Source organism: Miniopterus schreibersii (genome assembly GCF_964146895.1).
Source record: "Miniopterus schreibersii genome assembly, chromosome: 7".
NCBI lineage: Eukaryota > Metazoa > Chordata > Mammalia > Chiroptera > Miniopteridae > Miniopterus > Miniopterus schreibersii.
In genome coordinates this window covers 5,197,727-5,225,654 of record NC_138108.1, presented here as the reverse complement: position 1 = coordinate 5,225,654, position 27,928 = coordinate 5,197,727, and the positions used below count along the sequence as shown (strand labels likewise).

Genomic DNA, 27,928 nt, shown 5'->3' with positions numbered 1-27,928 from the left:
CTGTGGAGCAATAGTGATGTATGGGATGACAAGTCTCAGGAAAGGCCTGCGTTAGCCCGTTTGAAGTCAGAACTAGACTTCATTCTCATAACGCAGCGTGGCTCCTGCTAGGTGGGACTGGCAGGTCGGATCAATGTGCCCCGGCTATCATGTACTGACAGGTGGCATTACGAGTAAGAAGAAGCTATAATGCTGGGGCCATGAATTAATGATCTGGCTTTTAAATATCTTTATTGTGTGTGTTTTTTCTGGTTACAAAAGTAATAAGTGGTCATTTAAAAAATTCCACATGTACATAAATGTATAATATGGAAGGCAAATTTCCCCTGTAATCCTTTCCCCAAATAACTAGTTCTTTCAGATTTTTTTAAAGTCATAGACCTACATATTCACATAAACAAAACTGGGCTCCTTCTACACATAGTATCTACCCATATGAGCTTCCAAAAGCTTTCCTGACCTCAAAACCCTTGTGTGGTTTTCCATTGGCTGAAGGATAAATCTTTACTTATGAATCCATGCATTTAAAAAAAAAATTCTGTAGAAGTCGTAGGTTATTTTATATACTGATGGACAATTTTAGTCTTCCCTGATATTTTGCTGTTACAAGGAGCATCCCTGTACGAATCAAGGTGTTTCAAATCAGAATGGAAAAGATAGTTTATACAAAAAATGGCACTGGGGGACCACTGTCTTACAAACGTCTAAGGGAGCCAGCCAAGGGTCAAGCTGGCCTCCAGGGCAAGATGGGAGTGGCACCGTGGCCTCTCCTGGAGGCTCAGGTCTAATGGGAAGCCCAGGAATGGGACTTGTGTCTGGAGGACGCATCTAAGCAAGTAAAGAAGCTGAGGACAAGCAGCCGGCACAGCCAGTGGGCTGCCATTTCCACCCCGCGCGGGCTCTGCAGACACAAAGCTTAGTTCAAGCGCATCCTTCCACGCTGGGGCTCTCGCTAAAGAGCTCGCCGAACTGGGGTGACTCGGTGTTCAACCAAGGGCCCCAAGCTTGCCCTTTCTGTTCCTGTCTATTTCAACACCGCGTTTACTTTTCAAACCAGGGCACACGATTTCTGAGACCCTGGGTTTGCCACCATCCAAACAGCCAGCCCTTTGTTTACAACACACGGACATCACCAGCTTTTGACCTCATCTTTATTTTAAAGAGTTATTTGCTTCCCTATCTCAAGTCAGCTATGAAAATAACAGCAGCATGTACAGGCACCGAGCGCTAAAGCAGGCAGCGTGGAGAAGGCACAGAGTCTAAGCGTGGTGGTCACTCGGGACTGGGAAGCTCGAAGACTCGAGGGTGAGCCTTTGGGCATGAAAAGTCGGCAACATGGTGACTGAGAATGTGGCAGACATTCACTTGCTATTTACTCTCTCTTGAGACTTATTCTTGGAGGGCAAAACAAAAGTCCTTTCTGAAAGAGAGAAGAGGTCAATGAATTAGGTTATGCTGGGGGCCTTTCTTTGTAATTATCAAAGTTCCCGCTTCCTAGTGAATATTTGTACCTGGACATCCTACTGGGTCTCAAACCCAGGGTGTCTAAAAGAAAAGCGAGCTCCTTCCTCCAGTCAGTTCTTCTGGACTTGATAAAATCATTTTCACCCTGCTACTCAAGCCTAAGGCCTGTTGGTTCTTTTCTCTCAGCCCCTTCCCCACCCACACCTTTTAGTTTGCATTCCTTCCTCTCTAGATAAAATCTATGGTTTCACCCCAGTGGTAATTTTTGAGTGTAACTGAGAGGCTCTGTGTTGGGATCACCAGGACCCTAGCGTGTTGCTCACAGGACGGAACAGAGTGCTGGGAAGTGCAGAGGAGACTGACCATGGACAAGATGGCCTGGAGACACTGCACCGCGGGGTCCAGATGCAACAGGGGCTTGGGGAGGCGTTTGGCGGGTGGAGGACACCGGGAAGCTATGGCTGAGGTCTATGTTTTCATCCGGTTTCCTTCTAGCCCACCCTACCTAATACCACCTGGCGCAGCTTCCTATATCCCCCCTGACCTGAAAACCCTTTGCTTGTACTCCAAGGTCTCCACTGTGAGCACCAACCTGTGTTTGTAACTTTATCTCCCGCATCTTCTTTTCTGCAAAGGCTTACCTCTTTCTCAATCGTGCCATGGAAGCTTTTCCCACTTTTGCTATTGACATTTCCCCCATCCTTCGAGGAATTAAACCCGCCACCTATCTGCCCCTGGTCCTTGCAGTACCTCCATCAGCTGTTGTAGGGAGTTTCCTCCGCAACGCACGTTCCGCTTCCAGTCCTTTGACCTTGACCCCTTTCCTTTAACTTCAAATTGTCTTGGCGTGAACCAAGCTCCCTTCTCATTCTGAATGCACTTCTCCCAGGATCCTGTAGGAGAAAGCCCATTCCAGGATCCATTTCCATCCTCTGAACTCACCCTACACCTCCAACCACCACCACCACCCCACCCCGGATCGGGGTGTTCTACCTTCCTGGGCTCAGGGAGGCTCCCTGGGAGGCAGGACCCGTAGCAGGGAGTCTGGGTCCCTCCTCTCTCAGATGGAAGGAAGCCCTAAAGCCTGCCTGAGTGGTGAGGTGCTGGGAGAGAGTTTGCATTTTATGTGACACCTACACCTATGTGGCAAGGACATGGTGATCAGTGTCACAGGGTCCATGGTTGGATGACTCCTGTGGGGGAGTACTGTGGCCTGGACACCAGGTGTACCACGACATGGAAAACTTTGAAAATTCCTTCTTAGCAAATACTTTTTTTTCTTTCTTCTGCAGCCTCACTCTCAGGGTCCATTTCCTGAACAATCACACACCTGGGTGCGTTCCTCCCTCCTAGTGACTCCTTCGTCCAAGGGTCCCAAAGAGCAGAAGATTAAGGAACTCACCTTTCTTCATTTTCTCCGTAAATAAAGTGCCCTTCTCACTACCACAGGTAACAGGGAGTTCAGGAGACTGGAAGTCCACAGTTTCGTCTTTAGGTTTTCCTGAAGGCGGAAGAGCACAGTGCACTACTCAGTCCTCATGCCACCTCCCTCATGAAGCCCCCTTCCCAAGGGCCTGAGCAGCACCCCTCCTTTACCTGGTGCAGGCAGCTCACTGCGCCATGGGGACCTTGTGTCCCCAGTATTTCCAAAACAACCACCCTGTCCCCAAGGGAGGGAGACAGCTTTCTGATGTGTTCCCCCAAATCTTGTGTTTGGTTCAGCCTTCCCCACTCATCTCAGCAAACAGGCCTTCAAGGGCAGAACCCTGAGGGGAGGCCGGCCCGGAGCTCTCCACGCCGGATTAGATCACCATGGGTAAGGGATGGCCAACAGGAGGAGCCTGCTACAAAAGCGAGCAATTGAAGAACAGAGAGAGTTCGTGGAAATGGAAAGCCCCGTGGAGGAAATGAAAAGAAAAGCCTAACAGAGACAAGGAAGAGCAGAGTGGGCAAAAACCCAGCTAGTGATGGCGAAGGCTAACTCCAGGAATTCTCGCAGAACATGGGAAAAGGGCACTAGGTGAAAATTATATGGAAAGACACAGCCTGGGGAAAGATCTGGGAGCTTTATGATCAGCACACACATTATACTGCTCATTTCCACAGTAATCTGTGAAACAGGGAAGGCAGCCAAGGGTCCCCATTTTATAGATCTGGAGAGAATTCCTGGAGGTCATCACAGTTCACGAGGGGCAGCCGGCATTGGGACCCGGACGTGCCGTCCCTAGTCTAGTGCTCTTCCCGTGCCATCAGAAGGGCTCCCTGTTATATAAGTGATACCAGCACAGAGCCACTGCGTTAACTCAGACGGCAGAGCCAGCGGGAGATGACAAGGAGGCACGAGAAGCTGAGGCTGGACAGCTGTCAGGTTTGCCTGGATTCTTGCCTACTCTTGTGTTTTCTAAAACGACAGGGGCATTTTTTTTTTTTTTTAGTGTAAAAAACAAAGGACTTGACATTTGAACACCTAAGTTGATTTTAGCTCACACAAGTCTTTTCTGTTCTAATCGACTGTGTAAAATGAGCCGAATCGTACAAATAAGAGGGTTAAACGGCGAACTGTACCGCCAAGCACTCTGACCATTGTAAAGTGATGCGCACACTCGTTGCTGCCAGGGCCTCTGCGTACAGCTGTGTGGCTTGCGCACTGAGCAGGGATTCCACCCCGAGGGGCTGTGATTTGCATCCCAGCCGACTCCATCCGTACACTTCCTACCACAACCTTCCAGCAGGGGGCACAAAAGGCCACGGCTTGGGCATCAGCTCTGGCGGACGCAGGGGTGAGGAGGGAGCACGGTTTTCTAGTTCACACAGGTGCGGCACGCGGCTACATGGAGGCCCTGGTGCTGGCGCTCATCCGGGATGAGGGAGGACCAGTGAGGTTCTGATGACGTGACAGTTATTTAAGCATAAAATGTGCAAGGCAGAGAGGGGACAGAGCGAGACTGACCCATTTACTGACTTCATTTGACTTTCCCACAGTGAACAGGACGTACACAGACCCTTAATTACAGTTGTGATAAGTGCCATAGAGTAAAAATACAGGAAGCCCTACCCCTGCCTGCGGGGCAGAGAATGCTCTGTCCCAGGTGAGGCCTGAGAGTGTGCAGCAAAGACAGGGATGAGGGAGCTTGTGTGTGTGTGTGTGCGTGTGTGTGTTGGGGGGCACACCAAGCAGGCCCTGAGCGGGAAGGAGGGTGAAGCATTCAGTGTCAAAGGGACCTATGGGTTGAGAATTCAGGCTGGTGGTGACCACGGGGTGTGGATAGGAATTGGATTATGGGAGTGGATTATGTTCTGTTTCTTGGCGAGGCGCTGGGTACACGTGGGCTCTTGCCCTCTGTTAATTCCTCAGGCGGCACACTTACGGTGCCTGCATCTGTCCGTAAGCACGTTGTACCTGTGCCACCCAGCACGTGGCCTGGGATGAGACAGGGGCTTGACAGGGACGCTGAGGAGGTCCGGCCACGGAAACTGTGTTCTGTGTCACAGCTGATTCACAGGCTCTGTACTTTTGCAGACCTGCAACGCACAGGCTCGTAGGCGGTACCAGCCTGAAGACCCCACCTTGAGTAGCACCTGCTCTACTTTAATTATAAGTTAATGGGGCAAAAAAGGCCACTGTGGCTCGTGCCAAAGAGGAAGGAGAGAGCGATAAGAGAGAACGCTGAGTAAGTTATAAAAGCAGAAGAAAAGTGAGCGCAGGGAGAGGAGGAGGGGCAGGGGGAGGAGAGGACAGTGACCCCAGGAGGCACAGGTCAGAGGGGCAGAAGTGAGCCCAGACGTGTGCCCTGACCAACTCAGGAAGAGAAAGCTTGTCCCACCCAAAATGGGGACCCTCTCGGGATTCGCTCAGGCGAGTGTTCTCACCAACTCCTAGAATGAAGGAGGCAGGTGTTTGTATTAGAACTCGACCCGTGGGCTTGGTCAGCATCCCTGGTCATCCCTGGGCCTTTAGGGCTCTGTGCAGAATGCCTGCCGGGCAGCCCAGTGGGCGGCACGCCCCGCATGCTGGCACTCCCTGGGGATCTCTCAAGCAGTGCCAGGTCAGAGCGGGACGAGGGGGGTTGGGGGTGGACAGCGAGGGAGGGGTTAGCCGAGGAAGGGAGGCCACCGGAGCTTGGAGCTCTCAGCAGCGGCTGGCCCTGGGCCCGAGGGCGGAGCGTCCCCGCCTCTCGCTTACTTACCCTTTGGGGGAACATTTTTCTGACAACTTCTTGTTGAATTTGAAGAGACTTTTTTTCCCCTTTTCTTTTCTAAAAAAATAAATAAACAGTCCATTATAATTGGAAACATACATTTAGATGTTTTGTCAACTACTACTTTGAAGTAATTTTTCCCTTCTTCCAGCTTGGAGAAAGACAGATATAAATTCTTATGAAAGGAAAAGCATAGCATTGACCAAGCAAAAATAGCAAGCTCATGCTAAAAGATAGGAAGGGTGAAATATTACAGAAGCCAAAATTCCAAATTATTATATAGAGTAATATGTATAATAATGTATATGTATATATTTAATACAAATGCTAGAAGTCCATAAAGGATTAGCCTTATACATATTATGTAGAAAGGGCCTTTTAAGTACAGGGTGTAAAGCAGTGATTCTCAATGCTGGGGGATTTTACAATCCAGGGGCTATTTGCAATGTTGGGATTTTTTTTTTCTTTTTTCTTTCTGTCATGAGTGGGAGGCAGGTGCTACTGGCCTCTGACCGGTGGAGGCCAAGGATGCTGCTAAGCCTCTGGTGACGCACCGTGCCGGCCCCACAACAAAGAATTATCTGGCCTGATATACCAGGAACGCCAACCTTGTAAAGTTCTGGCATAAACCATACTGGAAAAGGTAAACTGATTTGTCTAACTCAAATTTTAAAAAAAGTTTCCACAACCAAAATTTTCTTAAGTGAGAAGATAAAAACAAAACAAAATTTCAATATGACAACAAAGGGTTAATTTTGATTAAACAAAGAATGCTATTCTTATACAAAAATGGACATACATAATTCTTAAAGGAAAAAAAGTTTTAATACAACACTTATTAAAAACCAGGTTCTGGTCATTTATGATCCTCCCAGACCTCAGCGGTTTACGTAAAGGTGTCTGCAAACTATAGCCTGAGGTCCAAATTGGCCCAATGCCTGGTTTTGTAAATAAAGTTTTATGGAAACACAACCAGGTCCACTTGTTTATATATTTGTTTCTGGTGGCTTTTGTGCTACAATGACAGTATTGAAGAGCTACAACAGAGACCATAAGACCGGCAAAGCTTAAACCATCTATTATCTGTCCCTTATAAGAAGAAGTTTGCCAAACTCCAGTTTCGGAAAACACAAGGTAGGTGACGTCCCACAGCACTGACACTAACAGAGCCTGGGACAGAGACGCCTCTGTCTAGAACATCGCAGGTCCCGAGGCAGAGAGAATGGCGCCGCGAGGGCTCTTAAAGCTTTGGTTTGGAAACGACCCTCTCACTTCGGCCTGCATTTCTTTGTCTACATCGAGTCACATGGCCGTCCCTCGGTCCACAGGGCCGGGGTATATACCCTTGAGATATGGGCGAGCACTGATGCAATGTCGCAGCGTGTTTAACCGCATGAGCAGTGCAAAGAAATTCAGAGGGAAACTGGTGGCATATCATTCCATGCTTTTAATTTGTCGCACACAGAAAGGTCTCATTATTTCTAGCGTTGATGACGGTACAGGGAAAAGGGTACGTGGTGTTAATGGGAGCCTAAAGTGGCAATAATGTGGTCATCGCTATGTGCTAATTTTAAATATACAGACTCATCAACCGGTTGACCTCACTTCTAAAAATTAGCCATTGGAAATACTACTGAGAATGTGTCTGCTTTGGGGATTGGTGACACTCTCCTCACTGGGTCAGCTTGAACGGGAGAGGAGCCCCCAGACTTAGTGGAGCAGTGGTGACTCTACTAATAGAAATGTAAACAGCAGACACTGGGAAGTGGTCCTGTGAGTCCAAGGGCACAGCTGAGGTCAGCTGCCCCCCTGGGGACACATTTACTTCTTCCAGCAACCACTGTCAGACCAACAGACCCTTGTTCTGTCTTCATGTCCTTCTAATATTAACTTTTCATGTCCACCTAACCCTGCGCCTGCTGCATGAGACACCCTCCCACCCTGAGCCTTCAAATGGCAAATTCCGTCACCAGCCTTACCTTCAGGTCCAGACGTTTGGGCACATTCAGCCCTTGGCTTTTGAGCACATTCAGCCCTTGGCTTTTGAGCACATTCAGCCCTTGCCTTTCGAGTACATTCAGCCCTTGCCTTTTGGGCACATTTAGCCCTTGCCACTTGGGCCCTTGTCATCACCCCTGAGTATGTTAAGTTGTCCTTCTTCTGAGCTGCTTGGAGCTTCATTTGGCTTCTGTTCCCAGATGAGGTGGTTCCTGAGCAAAATAGTGATTTGTGAGTAGTTTTCACTGGGGTCCCCAGTGAAGCTCCTCCTTCCCCTGTTAGTGACCTTCCTTTTCATGCTCCCTGTCTCCACACTGTCAGGAAATTCTGTATCCCTGGACCCTGCTTTTATCTTACTGTTTCTCTATAAATGCTCCTCTCCTTCCTCATAATATACCCTCTGGTTCTCTGTTCCCCTTCGACCTCTCATTTTGTCTGTAATTACAAGTGTATCAGTGAGAATGTAACCTCCATGTCTGTTTTGCTCCCCGATGAGTTCCAAGAACCTAGGACACATGCCTAGCACCCACCCCAACTCAATTCATCTTTGTTGAATGAATATACAAGGGCAGCATATTTTTGAAAGTACTAGAACTATGTCTTTTTCATCCTTATATACCTCCATGTCCCTAATTATTAAGTCAACAAGTCTCGGGGGGAGGGCAGATGCTGGCTAGCACCAAGAAGTCACGGCTCATTTGAGACCATTTTGGAGATATTGCTCATCCTGAAACACAGAATTTGTTGAAAACGAAGGGGATTTTTAAGTTCCAAAAATTGTCTTCAGGTACCAAGCAGAAAAGTTTGGAGGTCTGAATGTAAAGTTTTCATAGAAGTCACTGGTCACAGAAAACTCAGCGTTTGACAAAGAGTAAGTTTCCTCCAGCCTAGGGAGGCACCGAGGCTGGGAGCTGGGAGAAGAGACAAGGGTTGGCGGGGGCAGGCAAGAAGGCCCGAGTCCCGTCAACCCCAAGACTCAGGGGTGTTGGAAGCAAGCAGAATGGGGTGTGTCCAAAGCAGGGAAGCTCGTGTGATGTTGTGTGTTCGGGGGCTGAGATGAGGTCCCCTCAGAGGGCTCCCAGGCCCCCATAAGGTAGGGAATCCAAGAGACTCCTCACGCACGAGCCACCTTGAGCTACAGAGAAAAGGGAAGGAGAAAGGAGGGGGGAGAGGGAGGAGGGAGAGGGTGCGGGGGGGGGGGGTACAGGGTGATGAAGACAATAGAGCGACCCGAGGGGCCAGAAAAACTCCACGAATTCCTATTTCCTGTGTGGCAGTGCTGCCACTGTCCTGGTAGGTGCGGGATGAGTGGGCCTGAGGCGCTGCAGGTGGCGGGCAATGCTCCGTGGCAGCAAGTGGGCCCCGGCCTGGCGTCGGGAGCCAGTCCCGCTGCGAACCCACATTTGCTCTGTCTGTTCTTCCCGGCTCCGAACGGGCGCCAGGCACAGTCCTAACCTCAGAGCTGCCTGGTGCCTCTGCCACCTCTACCCCATTGCTCCCCAAGGGCAGGAGAAGCCTTTGGAATCAACAGGGCCTCTGGGTTCTCCTTTCACGGGGTGGCCTAGGGGACAGGGATGGGACTGGCCACGTCCCAGGGACACCGGGTGGCCATGCGGCTGGAAACGAGGCCAGGCTTGTCATCTAAGCGAGGATCCTCATGAAGAGCAAGGGAGTGATGATTTCACTCTTTCCGCTTACCTTTCTGGAGCCTTCCTTTCTGTCTTAAGTTTGAAGTTGGCCTGCTAGGTTTTTTTCTCCCTTTTCCTAAAACAGAACAAAAAAAATCTCTTATGGATATAAATATTGATCTACAAGCTCCAGATGTCAATACTTTATAAATCAACTTATTTCTGTCTTCCCATCACTTTGGGGAAGCAGAAAACCATGGGACCTATGTGAAAAAAGTACTCCATTTTACCTGGAAATGAAAAAGGCTGAATAAAGAAGTAACAAAGATATAAATCACTAACATTTAAGTTAAGCCATGTCAACAACATCAGTTGCTCAAGCCCAGTTTTATTATTACATTTGTGTTTATGATGAGATGTTCTCTTCATGGTTTTCCCAGAAAAGTCATGTGAGAAGCATGGAGATTGGGACCCTAGGAAAAAACTTGACCCATGGCTTCGGCAATTCCAATAAAGTGCCAAGAATATGCTTGGGGCATGAATTCTCAGCAGTGGGGATGTTGCCTAAAAATTGATTCCTGGGGGGAAAATCTTACTCTTTTTACTTACAAGGCACAAATAAACATACACAGTTCCTAAATCAATATATAATACCTTTGTGATATTAAAATATCATGGGGGGTGTTCTTCATCAGAAAAACACACACATATGTGTGGGCTCCTAGAGCAGTGATGGTGAAAAAGTGACTGAGGAACTCTGGCTTAGAGTAAAACAGTTCTGAACCTGGGCTCCGGAGACCACACTCTGATTGCAATCCCTCATCTGTACCTTGTGTGATTCTTGGTGGTATGACAGGTGGGCCCTGGGGACTCTTTGCTTCATCCACTTCCGAAGTGTCATCACTGACCTCTGAAAAATAAAAAATAAAAAGACATCCCGTTCAGATCCCAGTAACCGCACCCTAGAAAGTTTCATGGGGACTCTCCCAGAGATCCAGGAAGGACCTTGCACCTTCTGGAGCTGAAGGCTGGAGGTGAGGTCTTGCTAGAGCCTCCATGGGGCCTTCCTGTGCATACACCACAGGGTCTCTCCCACTCGGGCAGCAGAGCAGGGCCAGGCAGCAGTGGCTCCTCTACTAATGGGGACGTCCAGTGGGAGAGCAGTTGTCTGAACCCCTCAACCAGAGGCTCGAAGTGAGGTCCTGAACCTCTGGGGGGTCTTGGAAACCCTTTCAGGAGATTTTTGAAGTCAAAACTGTTTTCATAATGAGGTGTACTTTGCCTTTATCACTATGTAAATCTTTGTACACAGGGAGCAAGAGCCCTGGCTGGGAGAGCTGCTGGTGCCTTAGTACAAAGCAAAGCACTGTATCAGTGGGTGGGAAAGGGGGACATCTGTAATACTTTCAACAATAAAGATAAATTAAAAAAAAAAGCACTGTCCCCAAAGCCTAGGAGCAGTTATTGTTATCTTCACTGCCACATGCTGTAAAACAAGAAGCCAGATTTATTTAAGAATGTTCTTGATAAGCCAGTAAAAACTATTAATTTTATTAAATGTCTACCCTTGAGTACACATCCTTTTAATAGTCTTTGTGAAAAATTAGAGAGTATACATAAAGCCATTCACTGCACCTCGAATTTCCATGATTGTATCAAGAAAAATACTTGTGTGACTGTTTGAGATGCAACTCACTGTAAAATTCAGTGACTAATGTTTTTCAAATGTTCATGATATTAATAAACTTGCATAAAAAGATTCATTCAACATGCAAGATAGCATTATGCAGTTTATTGCAACAGAGAATGAAAAATTCATGGATATGGCCCGGCTGGACGTAGCTTAGCGGTTGGGCATCGACCTAGGATCCAGGAGATCGCGGATCGATTCCCAGTCAGGGCACATGCCCCAGCTGTGGGCTCGATCAATGACTCTCTCATCATTGATGTTTCTCTCCCTCTCCTTTCCTCTCTCTGAAATCAATAAAGATATATTTTTTTAAAAAGTTCATGGATGTGGTTTCAGATTCTACATTACAGCTAGCCTTTAAGAACCTCTCCCTTGCTGAGTTTTGGTGAGTTTGAGAGCTGCTGCCCTAGGTCCCAGCTGGGGTCAGCTGTACCCTGTGATCACAGCTGTTTAACAAAAACTCCTCAGATGTGACAGGTATTTGTGTCCTCTCTGTCGCTCTTGCCACGCCTCATCAGCTTTCCCTGCACTGCTCTCTCCTCATAGTAACTTCTCGGGTCCACCTAACCCTGTGCCCGCTGCACAAGAGCCCCTCCCCTCCCGAGCCTTCAAATGGCAGATTCTGTCACCAGCCTTACCCTCATGTTTAGACATTTGGGCACATTCGGTTCTTGCCTTTTGGGTCCCTGTCACCAACTCTAAGTTCCTGCTTGAGTTGTCCTGAGTCACCTGATACGCCATTTGGCGCTTCTTTTGGATTATGTTTCCAAAGGAAGTGGTTCCTGAGCCAAATAGTGATTTGTGAGTAGTTTCCATTGGGGTCCCCAGTGGACCAACTCCTCGCCCTCTTAATGATCTTCCTTCTCATGCCTCCAGACCCCAAACTTTGAGATCTCTGTACCCCTGTGCCTTACTTTTCTCCTGCTATTTCTCTGTAATTACACATTTTTTCTTGTGTGCACCTTACTCTCCCCGCCGCCCCAATTCACCATCTGGTCTCATTCTTTGTTCAACCTATTGAAATCAACCAGAGAAATTTGGAGGCGTCCCAGAGCCTTCTAAAGTTACCTCTCCGAGTTCCCCAGGACCCATGTGTGGAACGGGAGAGATGGGGGTGGGGGAGGGGTGTCTGTGTGCAGGGAGAGTCTGCTTCATTGTTGAAAGAACAGATCACAATTTTCTCTGGCTGTCGACTTAGAAGCTGATCCCAGTAGGATGGCCATGGCCCAGTGGAGAAAAGATATCTCTATGATATCTCTATGGAAGCCAGGGGGAATGCACATGTGGCACAGCCAGGTCCCCTCCTGGCAGATGGACACATGAATATATATATATATATATAGACATCCAAGTGCCACTTATATAGGATGCAGGAGTGGCTAAAAGTTGGAGAGGAGGTACCCAGACCCGCAGGGAGTTGAGTCATGGCAGTTAATGAGTATTGATCCAAAAGACATTGGGGCCACCTAAAAGAGCCTAATAGTTGCCTTTAACTGGCAAGTTTCATGCTTTTCCCCTGTCTAAAAGGAGAGTGTGAGAAATGAGGACTGTTACAGAAAATAAAGAATACCACCTTTTTTGCATATAAGAGTGTGGTATGTATATTTTCAGCATGACTATCTGTGTTCCTTATTTCTCAAAATTTTGTATCTCTTTTCAGGTGTTTTCAATACTTTTAATGAGTGACTGATTGAACGTAGAATAATGTGTCTCTTAGGAACATCACTGTAAAATTTTTCATCTAAATACAAGAGGAAGAAAGACAAATTTGGAAGGGCCTGGCATTTCCTACTCCTTTTGGTAGCTTGGCGGAGGGAAGTCTAAGCAGGTCAGTTACCCAAACAGAACAGGCTGACCCCAGCCCCAGTGGCTCCCCTTTTCTAACAAGGCCACTCTGACCGGGGATCGTGCACTGTTGCATAGTCACACAGACATTCCTGGCCCCAGTCCTGGTCCTATAAACCTTCGGAGCACTATGGGAGTGGATGCCTCAGTACTGGGATGCTGGCCACAGGGCATGCAGACCACTCACACCTGCTCTAGAGCAGGGGTAACAAGGAGGATTGTGTGGGCTCTGCTGCTCTGCTGTGAGATTCCCTCCAAACTGGCCTTGCACTGGCCCCCTTCTCTCCATCTCCACTGCTCAAGGAGACAGTTACAGAAAATAAAGAATACCACCTTGCACTGGCCCCCTTCTCTCCATCTCCACTGCTCAAGGAGACTGTTACAGAAAATAAAGAATACCACCTTTTTTGCATATAAGAGTGTGGTATGTATATTTTCAGCATGACTATCTGTGTTCCTTATTTCTCAAAATTTTGTATCACTTTTCAGGTGTTTTCAATATTTTTAATGAGTGACTGATTGAACGTAGAATAATGTGTCTCTTAGGAACATCACTGTAAAATTTTTCATCTAAATACAAGAGGAAGAAAGAACCCAGGACACTGTCAACTCTCATGGCACCTACTCTCCAAATGGTTGCCCTGTTTCCATTCTTTTCTATTTCCAATTCATTCTTTACCTTTAACTGGCAAGTTTCATGTTTTCCCCTGTCACAAAAGGAGAGTTTCAGAGAAATGAGAACTGTTACAGAAATAAAGAACACCACCTCTTTTGCATGTAAGAGTGTGGTATGCATATTTTCAGCACGACTATCTGTGTTCTTTATTTCTTGAAATAAAGAACACAGCACCAAAATCGGTCTCAAGTTTAAAATTGGATCGTGTCATTCACCGCTTAGATCGCTTCAATGGCTCCCCGCTGCACTTCGAATACAGTTCACCTTCCGCACCTTGACCCACAAGCGTGAGTCGCCTGCCGCCTCCAGCCTCCGGCCTCCTACTGTCATCTTACCTCTTGAAAGCCTTTTTTTCTTCTGTCTCTTTTTTTCAGTTGACCAGGCACTTATTTTTCTTTTCTTTCCTTAAAAGAAAGAATACAGATCATCTTTTATAACCACACACATAAATCTGACAAGCTTCTGTGTCAACAACGCTCAAACCACAGTGGCTAGGAGGTGACCTTAGGTGATGCTGCTTCTCGGAGTAATGGGGGAAAGGGAAAGGGAATTCTAAAGTGGCCACAGAGGGAGAGACATGAAGAAAAGGAGACTAGGTAACGGATTTCTAGAAGCTTCATTCTGAAATGGAGGGGAACTACGGAGGCAGGTGAAGGGAGATAGGGGTTAAGAGAAAGTTCCTTTGTGAGCTGGGATAGGCTTGGGTGTTGGCTGGATGCAGACCCTTGTGGGAAGCCAATGCTGAACCCTACTGTCAGGCGAGCTGGAAGGACTGCCCTGGAGAGAAGGAAGGAGCCAGGGAGGAGGGCACATTGGTAGCCTGAAGTTTGGGGATTCCTGTCTGAGGCCTTTCTATGAAGTAGGAGGAAAACTGATCTCTTGAGAAAAAAAGGGAGCATTGAGAGGGTCAGAAGTTTGACAAAAAGAGCTCAAGGTCTGAAAGGATCATCACAGGAAGTGGGATAGACACATGGTGTGGGGGGATCGTTTAGCTGAAATCGTGACAACACAGTGGGTGCAGTCTGCCCTGCTGTGTGCCTCCCCCCAGCAGAGCCTGCTTTTAGAGGCAGTGTGCAGAAAGCAACAACAGACTCCTCCAAGGCCTTCCAGAGAGTTCTAGGAAAAGATAGAGTCAAGGCAAGTTGGGTATTGGCAATAGGCTACTGAAATGATGGCTCTTGGGCTCTAAGCTGGTATGAAGGGGCATGAGGAAAGGCAGATGACGGACTGGAAAAGGGAGAGGCCAGCAGACTGGTCATCCTGATGAGGTTGAAGGGCAGCTACAGAGGGAACACACTACAGGAAGAAATCAGGAAAGGATATTTTTGAATTAATTTTTTAAGATTGTGCTGAGGAGGGAAATCAGAGGTTGAACGATTGTTGTAGAAGGAGGAGACTTCAAGGATTTGGTGTCGAGAAAAGAATTATTTAATCATTGGGAAGTTGAGCCAGGTTTGAGTGATGAAGGGCCTGTGAATTGTCTTTGGGTGTGGAAGGCCTAGAATGGTGGAGGAAAAGTGATTGGAAACTAGCAGATGAAGGACTGGAGAGGTCAGGGTGCTGGATGGGCCTGTTATTCACGTGCACCTTGAAGGTGTCCAAGATGATCACAGGGCTTGAAACAGAAAAACTCCAAGTCACCATTGTGTTCTGCTGGGGAGTGGAGAGAGAGTCACGGAGTGACACTGATGAAGGAGTGAATATTTCACTTGAATGGCTAAGCCTCAGAAAAGGGGATGGGGGAGCAAGCGGCTGGCTGGGGACAGCGGGGAGCAGGCATGAACATCCAGCCTGCCTTCCACACTGAGGTGAGCAGCAGCAGAGAATATGTAGCTACATCTTAAGGGACAGCAGCGTGCTCTTGGGAAACCACCTTTCAGTTAAAGGAGGTACAACTAACCCTCCAAGCTGCTGCGGATGTAGGAGAGCTTGGCAATCTCAGAACAGGCGATTTCAAGGGGTGTATATCTGTGTGACCCTAAATGCCCTCTGCTTTTCCTATCATTTCGTGAAGGGCTTAAAGGAAGGAGCTGCAGAAATGACTTGAACTGAGCATCATGACTACAACCACAGGGTGAGTGCTCATGACAAAATCCGATCAGAACAGGACGGAGCTCCAGAGCTCTGCAGGCCCCTCCCGATGTCTGCAGGAGGGAGGCCATCCTTACCTTTCCTGACGGGGGCTGGGCTGGCTGCCTCCTGGGGCTCCTCTGGCTCCTTTGGCTCAGGAGAATCATTTCTTATCACTGACAAGGGAAGCAATTCGTTTCAGAGGTCAGATGGGCTCAAGAGAAAGTGCTGAGGGAGCTTAATGCGAGAACAAAAGGAAGGAGGGCATGTGTGGCCCCAGGGTTCCTTGGCTCTGCCTTGATTCGATCAACATCGTGGTTACTGTGACCTGCTTGAGTATCACAGAACCAGGGAGCAGCTGCCGGCAGAGGGCTCAGTTTGGCCCATGTGGACGGACTCCCCTTAGTCAATGGCAGACAAATACAGGGAGGGGCTCTCAGTAGCCCTCACTTGGGGAATGCGCCTGAGAGCAGTGGAAGTGGTGGCCTTGAATTCTGAAGGTCACAGTGAAGGCGAATGTTTGCCATATGAAAAGTGCATGTTATTGCTTAGACGTCTGTGAATGGATATTTTAAACCTGTTCTACCTGTGACTATTTCACCTTGAGAAACAGGGAAAGAGGCTAAGTGCCTTATACATTTCAGCTGAAGAAAGCAGGCGCCAGCTGGCACTTGCTAGCACTTGTTAACAGCAAATAAACACAAAGTTCTTAGTTTCTGCTGCACTAGGAGAGACAGAGGGATCAAAGCCATCACAGAGGCCTGTCTCAGGAAAGGCTGTCACCTTTTCATTTTCACAAGGCTGTGACATCCGGCTCAAATTCCGGTCTGTTTAGGAACAGGGAACTGGGGCAGGTGGCAAACAGTCACTAAACCCTTTAAACAATTTGCTACATTTCAAAAATTTTTAATATCAATTTTAAAAATCCAAACCTATAGAAATTTGGAGGGTTGACAGTGACAGTTCCCCACAGTCAGGGTGGGGGCTGAGAAGGAGGATCATCCATGTCCAGGGCACCGATTCAGTGTTAGGGCCACACAGTGACTTCGCTCTGCATTTTGATGGAGCAGTTTTGAGCTCTACCTTAATGAAGTAGCCCCAGAGAGTCACCGAGTCCCACAACCCCGCCCTGGCTCAGTCCTTCCTTCTTCCCTCGCTTTCCCCCCACAACCCCTTCTGGAAGATAAATGGTCTCCCTTTGCAGACCCCTTAGTGGTGTTTGAGTTCCGGTCCAGTGGGTATTAGTGAGGCTCCCATCCCTTATCATTGGTGCCCCCCTCCCAGTCCACCTTGCCCTCTCCAGGGACTCTGTCTTCCTCCAGGAGCTCGGGTCCCCTGCCGGTCTAAGCCCCTGAGGGCTGGGCGAGCAGCTGGGAGCTGCACAGTGATGGTGGTCAGGAGCAGGGAGGAGAGCTCTTGCTCTAGAAGATTCGAATGGCTTCTCCTCTTTGTAGACACAAAAACTAAGGTGGACTTAAATCGTTTAAGTCAAAATTACCTGGCATGGGGGTTGAAGGCGCACGGCGCATCTCTTGGGCGTCGTCTTTATCTTTGGCTTGAGGGGTCAGGGAGTCACTGGACACTGGGCAAAAGAAGAAAAGGAATTTCAGGTGCCAGGCCCGGCAAGCAGGGACCAGAGAAGGAGGAATGAGAACCATCTGCTCTAGCTGGTGGAAACGATGGGCCAGACCAAGAGGCAAGGCCTGGCTGGTGAGGGTGAGACAGAGGGCAGAGTGAGCCAGCGTTTCCCTTCTATGGCTGCTTACTCATTTAACAACGGCACCTATGTTTTCCTTTGGAAAATCTAGAAGGTGGCACCTTCCATGTTAGTCGCTCTGTGATTATGTTAACCTATCTGGGTGGTGTGCAGTAGAGGTGTGGAGGAAACATTATTTGGTCCAAAGAGGACCCATAATTATCAGAATTCATGACACCACTTCTGGCAGCACCCCAAAATATACCACGGTATATTTAACAAACGCAAACTCCTTTACAATGATGGTTTGTGGTCCATAAGTAACACAGCCTTAGAAACTAAATCAGGTCCAGCAGACCTTTAAGCATGTCATCATCTTTTCTAATAACTTCAATAACCTCACTCGGAGAATTCAAACCACATGAAAATGAGTCCTGTGGAAACAGAAAGGCCTGTAATCAGTCAGAGGGCGAGCAATCGGGTGAGATGTGCTGCCCAAGTTACTTGTCAGTGAGAACAGTGCGCTTGAGCGTCAGTTGGGTGGGCCTGTTGGACATCACAGCATCGGACTGGCTGTGGCTGAGTCCCTGACAAGCGGTCCTGCGCCAGGTAGGGGCACTGGTTCCCCTCTTTTTCTTGGTCATACCCAGTTCTTTCTCTTGGGGTTCCTGCCACCAGCCTCCCGGTCTGCAGGTGTGTGTCCACCCTTCACAGCTACCTTGAGCTAACCTAAGCCAGCCCCAAGTACATTACCTTGCGCAGCGGCAGGGGGAGTGTCGGGCTCCTGCAGTGCGTCTTCTTCGTCATTTATGTGGGCTGTGAAGTTGGTCATTGAGGAGAGGAAGAAAAATCATTACAAGTTACAGGGACAGGATGTGGGGGAGAAGAGTGAAGGGAAAAAAGGCCTGGGGCAGATGGAGTATGAAGGTCCAAGGGCAGAGGGTTGGGCTGTTGCAGGGGTGGAAGCAGGTGCTCTGGGGCCTATTCCCACCCAGGCCCCTCACAGTGTCCATAATCCTTCTAGAAAGGGCTGAGGATGGGAGGTGGGTGTATGGAAGGGGCAGATGAACACCAAGATGGGACCCTGGGGTTCTAGACGTGGCCATAGGCACCCAGGCCAGCGATGCACAGGTGTCAGAGCATCTGTTTCTCACCTGGAGTGGTCCTTCCTTTCTGGACGACCCTGGGAGGAGACTTGGCAGGGCTGGCAGGGCTGGGTGGCTTATGCAGGACCGTAGCACTGTACTGAGGGGTTGCTCTGGGCTGACTGACACTGGGCACAGCCGTGGAGCATCTCCGTGGGAGGCTCTGGGGGGCTGGTAGCGGCAGCCGGTTCTGGAGAAGGCTTCTTTCTGCGGGGTTGGCTGGGACTTCAAAGAGGTTCACTGTGGCTCTGCTCCATCCTTGGCAGGCAGTGATGACTGGGGATGGTAAAGGAGCACATCAGCACCCTAGAGAACTCGGAGTTAGGTGGGGCAGGGATTTCTTTCCATGCGCCTTCCGCCAGGCCGGGGCATGGAGTTATTCACTGTCCCCGAGGTGCGGGGAGTCAATCTGTCATCACGGTCCATCTGTGGCCACTTTCTAATTTATGAATTTGATCTGGACGCTCAACGCCAGAATAACTGTATCTCGCCTCTGATCTAACACGAAAGTGGTTTCACACATAAAGTTGAGTTTCACTTTGTCCCCAGGGATTTACTTTTTTTTTTTAGCTTTTCCTTAATTTTGGTTTCAGAATTTAGACAATTATGAACAACAATGCTTTAATTGAAATAGATGTCCCTGTTTTAACAAATAAACATATCACACTTCCCTGTAGCAAATAAGATAAAATATAACTTTCTTTTCATAGTGTTTCCCCAGACTCAGCTTCTGTGCCTCCTCGCCTTGCACCCTGTGACCTGGCCACACTCAGCTTCCTTCCCACCCCTGACACCCCAGGCCCTCGGCTTCCCCCAGGCTGTCCCCTGCTTAGCCAGTGGTGGCTTTCTCTTAGGCTTCTTCTCCAGCGTTGCTTCAGGAGTAAAGTTGTTTCAACCAGTGAAGAGAAAAAGGCAAGGTGAGATTTTGGAGAGGGGCCCAGAAAAAAAATCACCAGATTTGTTGACCTGGAAGGATGTTTGAGCTCAGCCGGATCAGGGGGCACATCAGCGTGTGGCCCCTCTGGCTGTCAGGCTTGGCTGGCACGGCCTCTGAGAACACACTTCTCCCAGCCCTGCCCCGATGCTGCAGGCGCAGGAGCCCCCATGCAGCTGTACCTGCCTGGAGGGTGACTCTTCTCCTTTTTGCCCCTTTAGCTCAAGGATTCGCTTCTCCTGGGGGAGGAGCCTCTGGATGGAAAAGGGTCAGAGAGCAGAGCAAGGGCCGCCGGTGGTGGTGCTCCGCTGCTGTCTCCCTGCCCTTCTCAGATAAGCGAACCTTTTGTTTCTGCTCAAACCCAAAATGGCTTTATCATCTGCTCCTCTTACTTCTTTTTTCCGAGCTCTATCATTGCGATTTTTACTACTCCTTTATTTATTCAGTTCTTTCCTCCCTAAGTGTGTTTCATGCTCCATGTCTTTCTCATAGTCTCTTTCTGTCTCTGTGTCCCCAATTCCCCTCCCCCTCTTCCCTCCTCCAGCCTCCCAGGTCTCCTCTTTAGAGAAGCGATTAACATCCCAGGCCCTGGTATTAGGAGATCCAAGTAGGACTTCTGGCTCTGCTCTTAACAGACAGATAACTTTGGGAAAGTGATTTTGAGCGTTAATTTCCTTATGTGTCACATGGGATAATGACGATGTCACAGGATTGTTTTAAATGTGATATGAGATAATCATATGAAGTGCCTAGGATATTGCCTGGCACATACCAATCACTCAAAAGAAAAACCCCCTAGCAAAAAAAGATATTATTACTTATCCCTACCCATTACTCTTCCTTTCTGGCTCTCCCTGTCCTTCCATCAGTAAGGGTGTCTGGAACATTGCATTTCCGTCACATTATGCATTCCCTAGAGACTGCCCAGGGTGCTAAACTGTACAATTTCCCCCCAAATTCAGAGAACAGGTCAGACAGAAACATTCGTGACTTGGAAAGTCATCTTAGAGAACCAGGGCCACAGGCTACCCTTGCTGCCTCGCCGGTGAGAGACCATGGCCCATGCCTCCCTCCCTGCCAAAGAGAAAGTAGGCAATTCAAGTGCATCCCCCACGGGCTGGAGAGCAATGCAAACTTTCAGCGCAGCACCTTCCCTCACACCCCAGATTCTGTACTCTGCAGCCCCGCAGGAATCCAGGAGGCCTCATACCGTTCATGAAGCTTCTGTGCACTGCCCTCAGGTTGGGGTATTCGCGCAGGTTGATTGGGCTGAACAACATCTCCAGAAAGGTCACATTAAACGGCTCCTCCAGTTTGGTGAGAATGTTGTACGCCACTCTGGACACGGGGACCATATTTCTACAGGCTTCTATAGACTCCTTAAGAAACGGAACGAGGATTATTATACATGATTATAAAGGGAAATGAAGGTTTAGTATACATTTGTGGACTTCTAGGGTGTAAGAAAGCTCCTTTGCTCTTTTAAGAAGAAATGTAATGTAAAATGTACAGCCAAACTCTCTAATGTGGAGAAATCACGGTTCCAATTGTTTACTTTGGGAATATCACATATATTTTGATAGTTAGTTATAGGAATAAATTATTTAGCCTTTTTAAAAATAAGTCTGTTTTGTGAACCTTATTTTAGGTCCATTTGAGGGAAGAGAGAAATTTTAAGAAAGGAAAGTGGAGTCAAAGGCTGTTTTGGTGTCAATTCTCTAAGGCTCTGGGCAGGACACTTCAGCAGTTGACCCAATGGTCGACCCCTAGTGGCAATTCTGTTGATTTTTGTTAGCCTGTGTTCTCTCTTTCTCTCTTGGACCTGAGATGGCCTAATGGGTTTCAGCCATGAGGAAACGACCCACAGAACTCTTCTTGATGAGAGGATGGCTAAAACTACAAACATGGCAGGAGACAATTGATTGTAAAATGCTTATGGAGCACCTAATGGGCTAGTCCTTGGGCACAAAGCAATGGAGGAGATCCACATGGTGCTATCTTTACTGGGGGAAGGGCACTGTCAGGCAAAGAAGATGGGCATTAAGTAATAACCACAAATTAAAGAAGTACCCAATTATGATTGAGAGAAGTTTTATTAAGGGAAATCATAGGTTTCTAGGAGAGGGAATAATAAGGAGGTCTTAATTAGATTAGTAGGTCAAGGACGCCTCTCCCTCCTAGCTGGGCTATGATCTGGAGAGGGCTTGGAGCCATCCAGGCCAAGACTGGGGGAGACAGTTCTGCCACTGCGAACACTTCCCTAGGCTCAGGAAATGCTTTCAATGCCCCAAATTATATGAAAAATACACATGGTCATATCTCCCATTGCTTGCCTTTCTTCACATTAGAATGGACTATGGGTAACATGCTCTTGGGAATTAGAATGGTGCTATTAGTGGGATAAACAGTGTCCCCTCCCTCTGAAGATATGTCCACTTGAAACCTGTGAACATGGTCTTATTTGGGAAAAAAAGGCCTTTGCTGATATAATTAAGTTAAGGATCTTGAAATGAGATCATTTTGGATGAGGGTGGGCCCTAAACCACAATGACCAGTGTCCTTAGAAGAGACAGAAAGGGAGAAGGCACCAAACAAGTCAGGTGCGGTAGAGATGGAGCAGCGATGAGATGTTTCTATAAGTCACAGGAACCAAGCTTTGCTGGTGCTACCAGAAGAAAGGCAGGGAACATTCTCCCTCAGGATCTTTAGGAAAAATCAACCCTGCCAACACTTTAATTTTGGACTTCTGGCCTCCAGAACTGTGACAGAATACATTAAAAAAGTTTTATTTATTTATTTATTGATCTTTTTTTGAGAGGAAGAGAGGGAGGGAAGAGAGAGACAAAGGGAGTGAGGGAGAGAGAGAAACATCGACTTGTTGTTCCACTTATGTATCTACTGGTTGATTCTTGTATTTGTATGTGCCCTGACTGGTGTTCGAACCCAAAACTTTGGTGTATGGGGATGATGCTCTAACCAACTGAACTACTCATCCAGAGCCATATTTTTCTTTTAAGTCACCTGGTTTGAGGTCACCCTATCACACCCTCTTTCCCTGACAATCAACATTTGGGTCCAGGCCTTCTAAACCCTAGAAGCCCTGAGGGGGTTGTGGTTTTAGACCTCAATAATTGGGCATTCTTGGTGAGGACTGGGCCGCCATGGGCGAGTGTCAACGTGACTCACCGTGTACATTCTCTCGGAGATGAAGGATTTGTCTCGGAGGCCTTCGAAGAAGGGAAATGGCTTGAATATGGCATAGGAGATCTCCAGCTTCTGAAGGATGAAGTGCTGCCGAAGAGTCTCTAGGAGGTCTCGGGTGATGGTGTACATCCTATGGAAGCGGCACAAGACAAAAAGGGAAGCAAAGATGTTGTGGAGCTTGGAAAGCTGCCCTCTGTATGCCGTGGGCATTGTGGTCCCTAAGGTACCCCTGAGCAGTCTGCAAAGCAACGTCTGCCTCAAAGACTCATGGGTATAGGGAGCAATGACAACCCCCAGCAACAATGGAGGTAAAAGTGATGGGCAACGTGACCCCGAAAGCCCAAAGGGGCTGCTGCTTAAACATCATATTTTTAATATGAAAAATAGCGAATATTAATTGAGTGCTTCCAGTGTACCAGACCTTGCTCTAAGGGTTTCCCATGCAGTGACTTATTTGATCTTCACAAAACCCTTGTAAGATGGTCACTATGATCACACCTATTTTTATCATCAAGGACAGGGGGACAGAGAGAGGTTTAGTCACCGCCCTAAGCTGTGCGACCGGAAGCAGTCCAGGTGGACAGATCCCGACTTTCTGGTTCCTGGCTCACAGTCATAAGATTTCCTGCACCGCGCACATGAGCAGTGCTCACTAGCATGCTCATGCAGGAGGGACGGCCCAAACAGGCAGAGATGGACACTGACCGTGCTTAGAAACTTCAAGAAGCCGCCCACAACCTTCAACACACAAACAGGCAAAACACAAATAAAAGCACCAAGAATATAAGTGACACGATTAGCAAAGGTGACTTAACTGATCTATACATCAATCTCATACCTCAGAACAGATGTGTGCCTTTTCTCATGCCACATTTATGAAATTCACCATTTATAGGTCAAGAGAAAATATTAATAAGTTTAATAGGCAGAAATTTACAGATGACATTCATGACAAACTGTCAGGAAGAGGGAGGCATTAACAAAATATTCACTCACCTAGAGATATTCAACAAACAAACACACACAGATTCTATTTTTCCAACTTTGTGTCCAAGAGAAAATGGAAGAGTAATTAATGCCCCTTTCCAGGGGTTTAATCCCAGTGGCAGACTGAGCACCCCTGTCTCCTTCCTTATTCTCAAATCCTTTAAGTTTGACAGAAAAAAATATTATAAAAAAAGAAAAATCCAGAACAGTACTAGAAAACAAGGAAAAATGCCATCGGGGGTCTATAATTGTGAAGAAATCCTGGAAGATGGAGAACAGGTGGGAGAGAAATCTACCATCCGCAACATGCACGCGGGAAGGACTTGCAAAGAGCACAGAGCCAGAGACAGTCAGGGTGGACACATGCTGGGAGGAGGAGGGGTCCTGGAGGTGCGTCTGTGATGACCTCGTGACATTCAGAACAGAACACCCGTTTCCTCATTCTTAAAAAAAATTTTTTTTTCAATTACAGTTGAAATTCCTTATTATATATTAGTTTCCGGTGCACAGCACAGTGGTTAGACACTTCTATACCTTATGGAGCGATCCCCCCGCCAGACAGACGTTCCTCATTCCTGTCTGTAGTGATGCCCAGGGATGAAGCACAGAGAGGTTAAAAACCTGCCCCAGGTATCCGGTGGCAAAGGAGAGCGCACCTGCCCCAAGCCCCGTTTCTCACCGGCGCCTGATACACGTTTCATATACGAGTGCCTGGATTTTTATTACGTAAAGAAGTCTTAAAAATGAACAAGTCAAAGACAAACATCCACACAGAAAAAAAGCAAAAGACATAAGCAGGCAATTAGGTCCAACGTGTAATAAATATAATAAAAAACATGGTAACTCACTAGGAGTTGGAACAGTGCAAATGAAGACAACTTAATAACACGTTGGCCTGTCAGGTGGACCGGACAGAAAATAAGAGCAACCCACGCAGACTCTCCCGGTGGAAATGTAAACATTCCCAGTGCCCCGAAGGGCAGCTTAGCAACCACTTCAAATGTCCTCAAATTCGTGCTCCCTTGAGTCCCGGATAGAGCCCACCTCTAGGGATTTATTTGAGGGGAATAATTATGAATATGCTTCAAGAAAAAAATAGAGAAAGTTTACAATACACTACAGGAAGTGAAATGCACTCTCATTTTCTCTCTTCCACCAGCTTCCCAGCTCCCTGGAGCCTCTGCACAGTGGATGATGAATGAGCTGCCCTGGGGGCAGGGGGCAGGGGGCAGGGTCACAGGACCTGGACCTGGAGGGTGGAGAGGGAAGCTTGTCCCACCCGCAACACCAGGCTGGATTTCGGGGGAAGGCGAGCTGCGCGTGCTCTGCCCTCTGCGCCTGTCCCTGCCCGGCAGCCTCCTGTTAAATCCTCCACACCCCATTTCTTTGGGAAGCAGTGTAACGAGGCGAGCCCCGCGGTGTAAGCAGAGGATTTCCTCCCTGCAGCCGCCAGGAAATAAGCCACGAAAGCCCAGTCGCCAAAAATCCCAACGAAGCAGCCGAGTCGAAAACCCACCTGGATGCTGAGCTTCCCTCCTGCTCCTTCCCCTTGGCGGGAGCGGGCGGCCGGGTCCCTGGGAGGCTGGGACACCGGGCGACGCGGGCGAGGCAGGAAGTCTGGGCCTGGCACACGCAGCCCGCCGGCTCCGGGAAACGAAAGCGAAAGTGCTCGGAGGGAGCGGGCAGGAAGCTGCCGCGGGCTGCGGCCTCACCCACCCGGCCCTGGCCACGGGAGATTTCTAGGGTACCTGGGGCTGGCGCTGGTGCGGGGGGCTGCGGGGGCAGGGGCGCTCCCCATCGGGGCCAGCCTGGGAGGGGAGCGGAGGGGGAGGCTTGGGGTCCAGGCCCAGGGCCCGGGGGCTCTGAGAAGCCACCAGGGCCTCGTCCCTTTCCCACCTCTATTTCCCAGGACTCGTCCTGCTGTACTTTGTGGGGTGCTGAAATGTTTTACAACTGGGTTGTAGTGATGGCGAGAGTCACATACCTGAGTACGTTTACTAGAAACCATGAAAGCTTAAAAAACAAACAAGAAATGAAAGGGGAAACGAGGGGGCTCAGAAACGCCTACAGCTTGTCAGGATACAATTATTACCTAAGCAAACGGAGATGAAGGGAACCTGAATATACACTGGAATTAGGCAGACGTAGGTGGGCCTCCCCGAGGGAAGTGTGGGAGCCAGGCGGGCGGCTGGGAGCGGGGAGCGTGCGGAGCCCCGGTGGGAAAGTCAGCCCTGAAATCCCCCTGGGCCCTTGCACGTGTCCCCTCTGCCACCCCAGCACAGGCAACCACTGGCCCGCTTTCTGTCGCTACAGATTCATTCTGTCTGGATTAGCGTTTCCACCGATGGAAACGGCCAGTATGTGCTTCTCATTTCAGTTGCTGCAGGTCAGTAATTTATTCCTCTGCAGCGGGTGAGCTGGCCGCCTCTTGCTCACTCTCTGTGGTCGTCGCGACGTCACCAATGTAACCCATCCGTGTGATGGTCCATGGGATGTCCAGGAGACCCAGAAGTCTTCGAACTATATTACGACAAAGGGCAGGTGAGTTAATGGTACCCCGAGACAAAACTGTAAATGAATACCCTTATCTGTCAGGTGAGAATGAAAACTATTTCTGATTCTTCTTTCTAATCACAATAGACAGAACACATTTGCTAAATCAATGGACACACACCATGTACCTGAGGCCAGTGGGATGACCTGGGCTGGGGATGTTACTGCCTCGACTGCCTGTTTTCTTATCCCAGTTCTCCAGCCTTCACATAAGCTCTGTGAGCTACCGAATATAGTTCCAAGAAATTGATTTTCTGCTGAGTTAGCCAGAGTCCATTTGGTTACTCGTACCCCCAAAACCCAACTGATTAAAAACTGGTACCAGAGAGTGAATGGTGGGCTACAGATCTTCACAGAAACATGATCCATCTGGGATTGGTTATTTGACTTAATTGGACATAAAAGTAGTGAACATCCCACGAGTGTTCCAAGATGGGAGTTTGCTAGACTTCGGCAAGCAGGGGTAAGAGCAAGTGAACTTGTAGCACTGGCTTGTGATCAGGACTCTGCTATTCACTCCCGATTCCAAGTGTCAGGTATTGGCACGATTAGCACAATGGAGAGAAATCTTCCAGCTAGAAAGAAAGCATCAACTTGCCTTCAGAGGTTACCACCTAGTTGGCCTAAATCCGGATGGGAGAACAGAGGAAGGAGGCAGGCTGGAATTTTCTTACCCCATGGGTCCTATGGAAGGAAAAGAAGACAGGTCTACACTTGTGTTAGAAAACAGGGACCTTCTGAGAGTCTTGGTCCAGGAATCCTTTATCCCAGAGAGACTGATTCTCTAGTAAATGTAAAGAAAAACAAGACAGTGGAAAATAGAACTTAAAGGTCCAGCTCATTGTTATCTGGGCCAGTGCATTGCAAAGTAGGGCTTTCCCGTAAATGTGAGAGGAATACCTGTCAATCCCAGGCTCACCACCAGTCAGCTGAGGAACACCAAAGACCTTGTGCTTATAAGCAAAAGAAACGTACATTTATGTCACTGCCCAGCTCAGTGGTGGCCTGGGTCTGCCTGCTGCCTAGGGCAGAGAGGAGAAAGGACACCAGAGTGATTGGTGTAATCTGTGCCAGGCTTTGTGCCACTGTGGCCCATAGAGAACAGAGGACAGTGGTGCCTAACAGAGACTCAGCTTATCAGCTCCTCTACCCCACAAAGTCAGGAGATAGAGAGGGAGGGAGGGAGGGAGGGAGGGAGGGAGGGAGGGAGGGAGGGAGACCCCTTGTGTGCAGCAGCATCTGGTCAGAGGGAAAGAAAGAGCAAGTTGGCAGAGGGGTAGAATCCCTGCCTTCTATATTTTGCAAACATATTTATGCAGAATTTTTAGCACATTTATAATGAGCCAGAGGAAGTAGGATTCAGTGGACCACACTTTGGAAAAAGATTGCTTTGCTTCCCAACCCTTTGGCTCACAGCTGTGACTGCGGCCCTGGCTTCCACAGACACACTGGTTCCCATTCATTTCTGTCTTTGACCCATGGTCCTGCCTGGATTTTAATCCTCTGGTTTTGCGTATTTATTTTATTTTCACACTGCTCCCATTTCTTTATCTTTCCACTTTGTGCTTATACGGTGTGTTTTTATAAATTGCTTCAAATCCTTTGCAGAATTAGGGCTGAGTATCTCAGTTCTAACCCTTTTCCCATCCTATGAGAAGCCTGTTGCTCTCCTCGAGATTTCAGTGACTAGCGGAAACTAGGAGTTGTCCTAGTAACTCTGGCTGTGTTTGTAAAGTGCCCACATATTCAGGCAACCTTAGGATTCCACAGTCTCTGCCCAAACTGGGCCCTTCCCTCTACAGGAGCTGGGAGAGCTCTCTGGCTGCTTTCTAGAATGGT

General features: G+C 48.3%; 2 protein-coding genes across 4 annotated transcripts in view; one reads left to right on the top strand and one right to left on the bottom strand.

Annotated features, from left to right (window-relative positions):
* Positions 1–210: 210 nt before the first annotated feature.
* On the bottom strand, positions 211–25,178 carry SP110 (SP110 nuclear body protein). Its single transcript, XM_081143145.1, has 15 exons — positions 25,053–25,178; positions 22,532–22,679; positions 20,556–20,724; positions 18,421–18,687; positions 18,020–18,082; positions 17,069–17,152; positions 15,669–15,746; positions 13,836–13,904; positions 10,119–10,199; positions 9,360–9,425; positions 7,643–7,873; positions 5,652–5,720; positions 2,867–2,965; positions 2,215–2,357; positions 211–1,420 (listed from the first exon to the last, which is right to left on the bottom strand). The coding sequence occupies exons 2-15, from the start codon at positions 22,676–22,678 to the stop codon at positions 1,373–1,375; spliced, it is 1,614 nt and encodes a 537-aa protein (XP_080999271.1). The 5' UTR covers position 22,679; positions 25,053–25,178; the 3' UTR covers positions 211–1,372.
* The window catches only part of SP140 (SP140 nuclear body protein), a 47,759-nt gene continuing 44,963 nt past the window's right edge, over positions 25,133–27,928 (top strand). For 2 of the 3 annotated variants that reach the window (XM_081143144.1, XM_081143142.1), the window contains exons 1-2: positions 25,133–25,280; positions 25,914–26,077. The gene's annotated coding sequence lies outside the window, so the exon portion shown is untranslated. The remainder of the gene's footprint in view (positions 25,281–25,913; positions 26,078–27,928) is intronic. The other variant, XM_081143143.1, reaches the window with a different exon arrangement.

Bases quoted from the DNA above. Each gene is read 5' to 3' on its own strand.
- SP110 (XM_081143145.1), bottom strand. From the start codon at position 22,678: ATGTACACCATCACCCGAGACCTCCTAGAGACTCTTCGGCAGCACTTC. The intron at 18,688-20,555 runs GTATGAGGCCTC...TACCATCCCCAG, and splicing joins GCACAGAAGCTTCATGAACG to TCATCACTGCCTGCCAAGGA. The intron at 5,721-7,642 runs GTAAGGCTGGTG...TTATTTTTTTAG, and splicing joins CCAAACGTCTGGACCTGAAG to AAAAGAAAAGGGGAAAAAAA.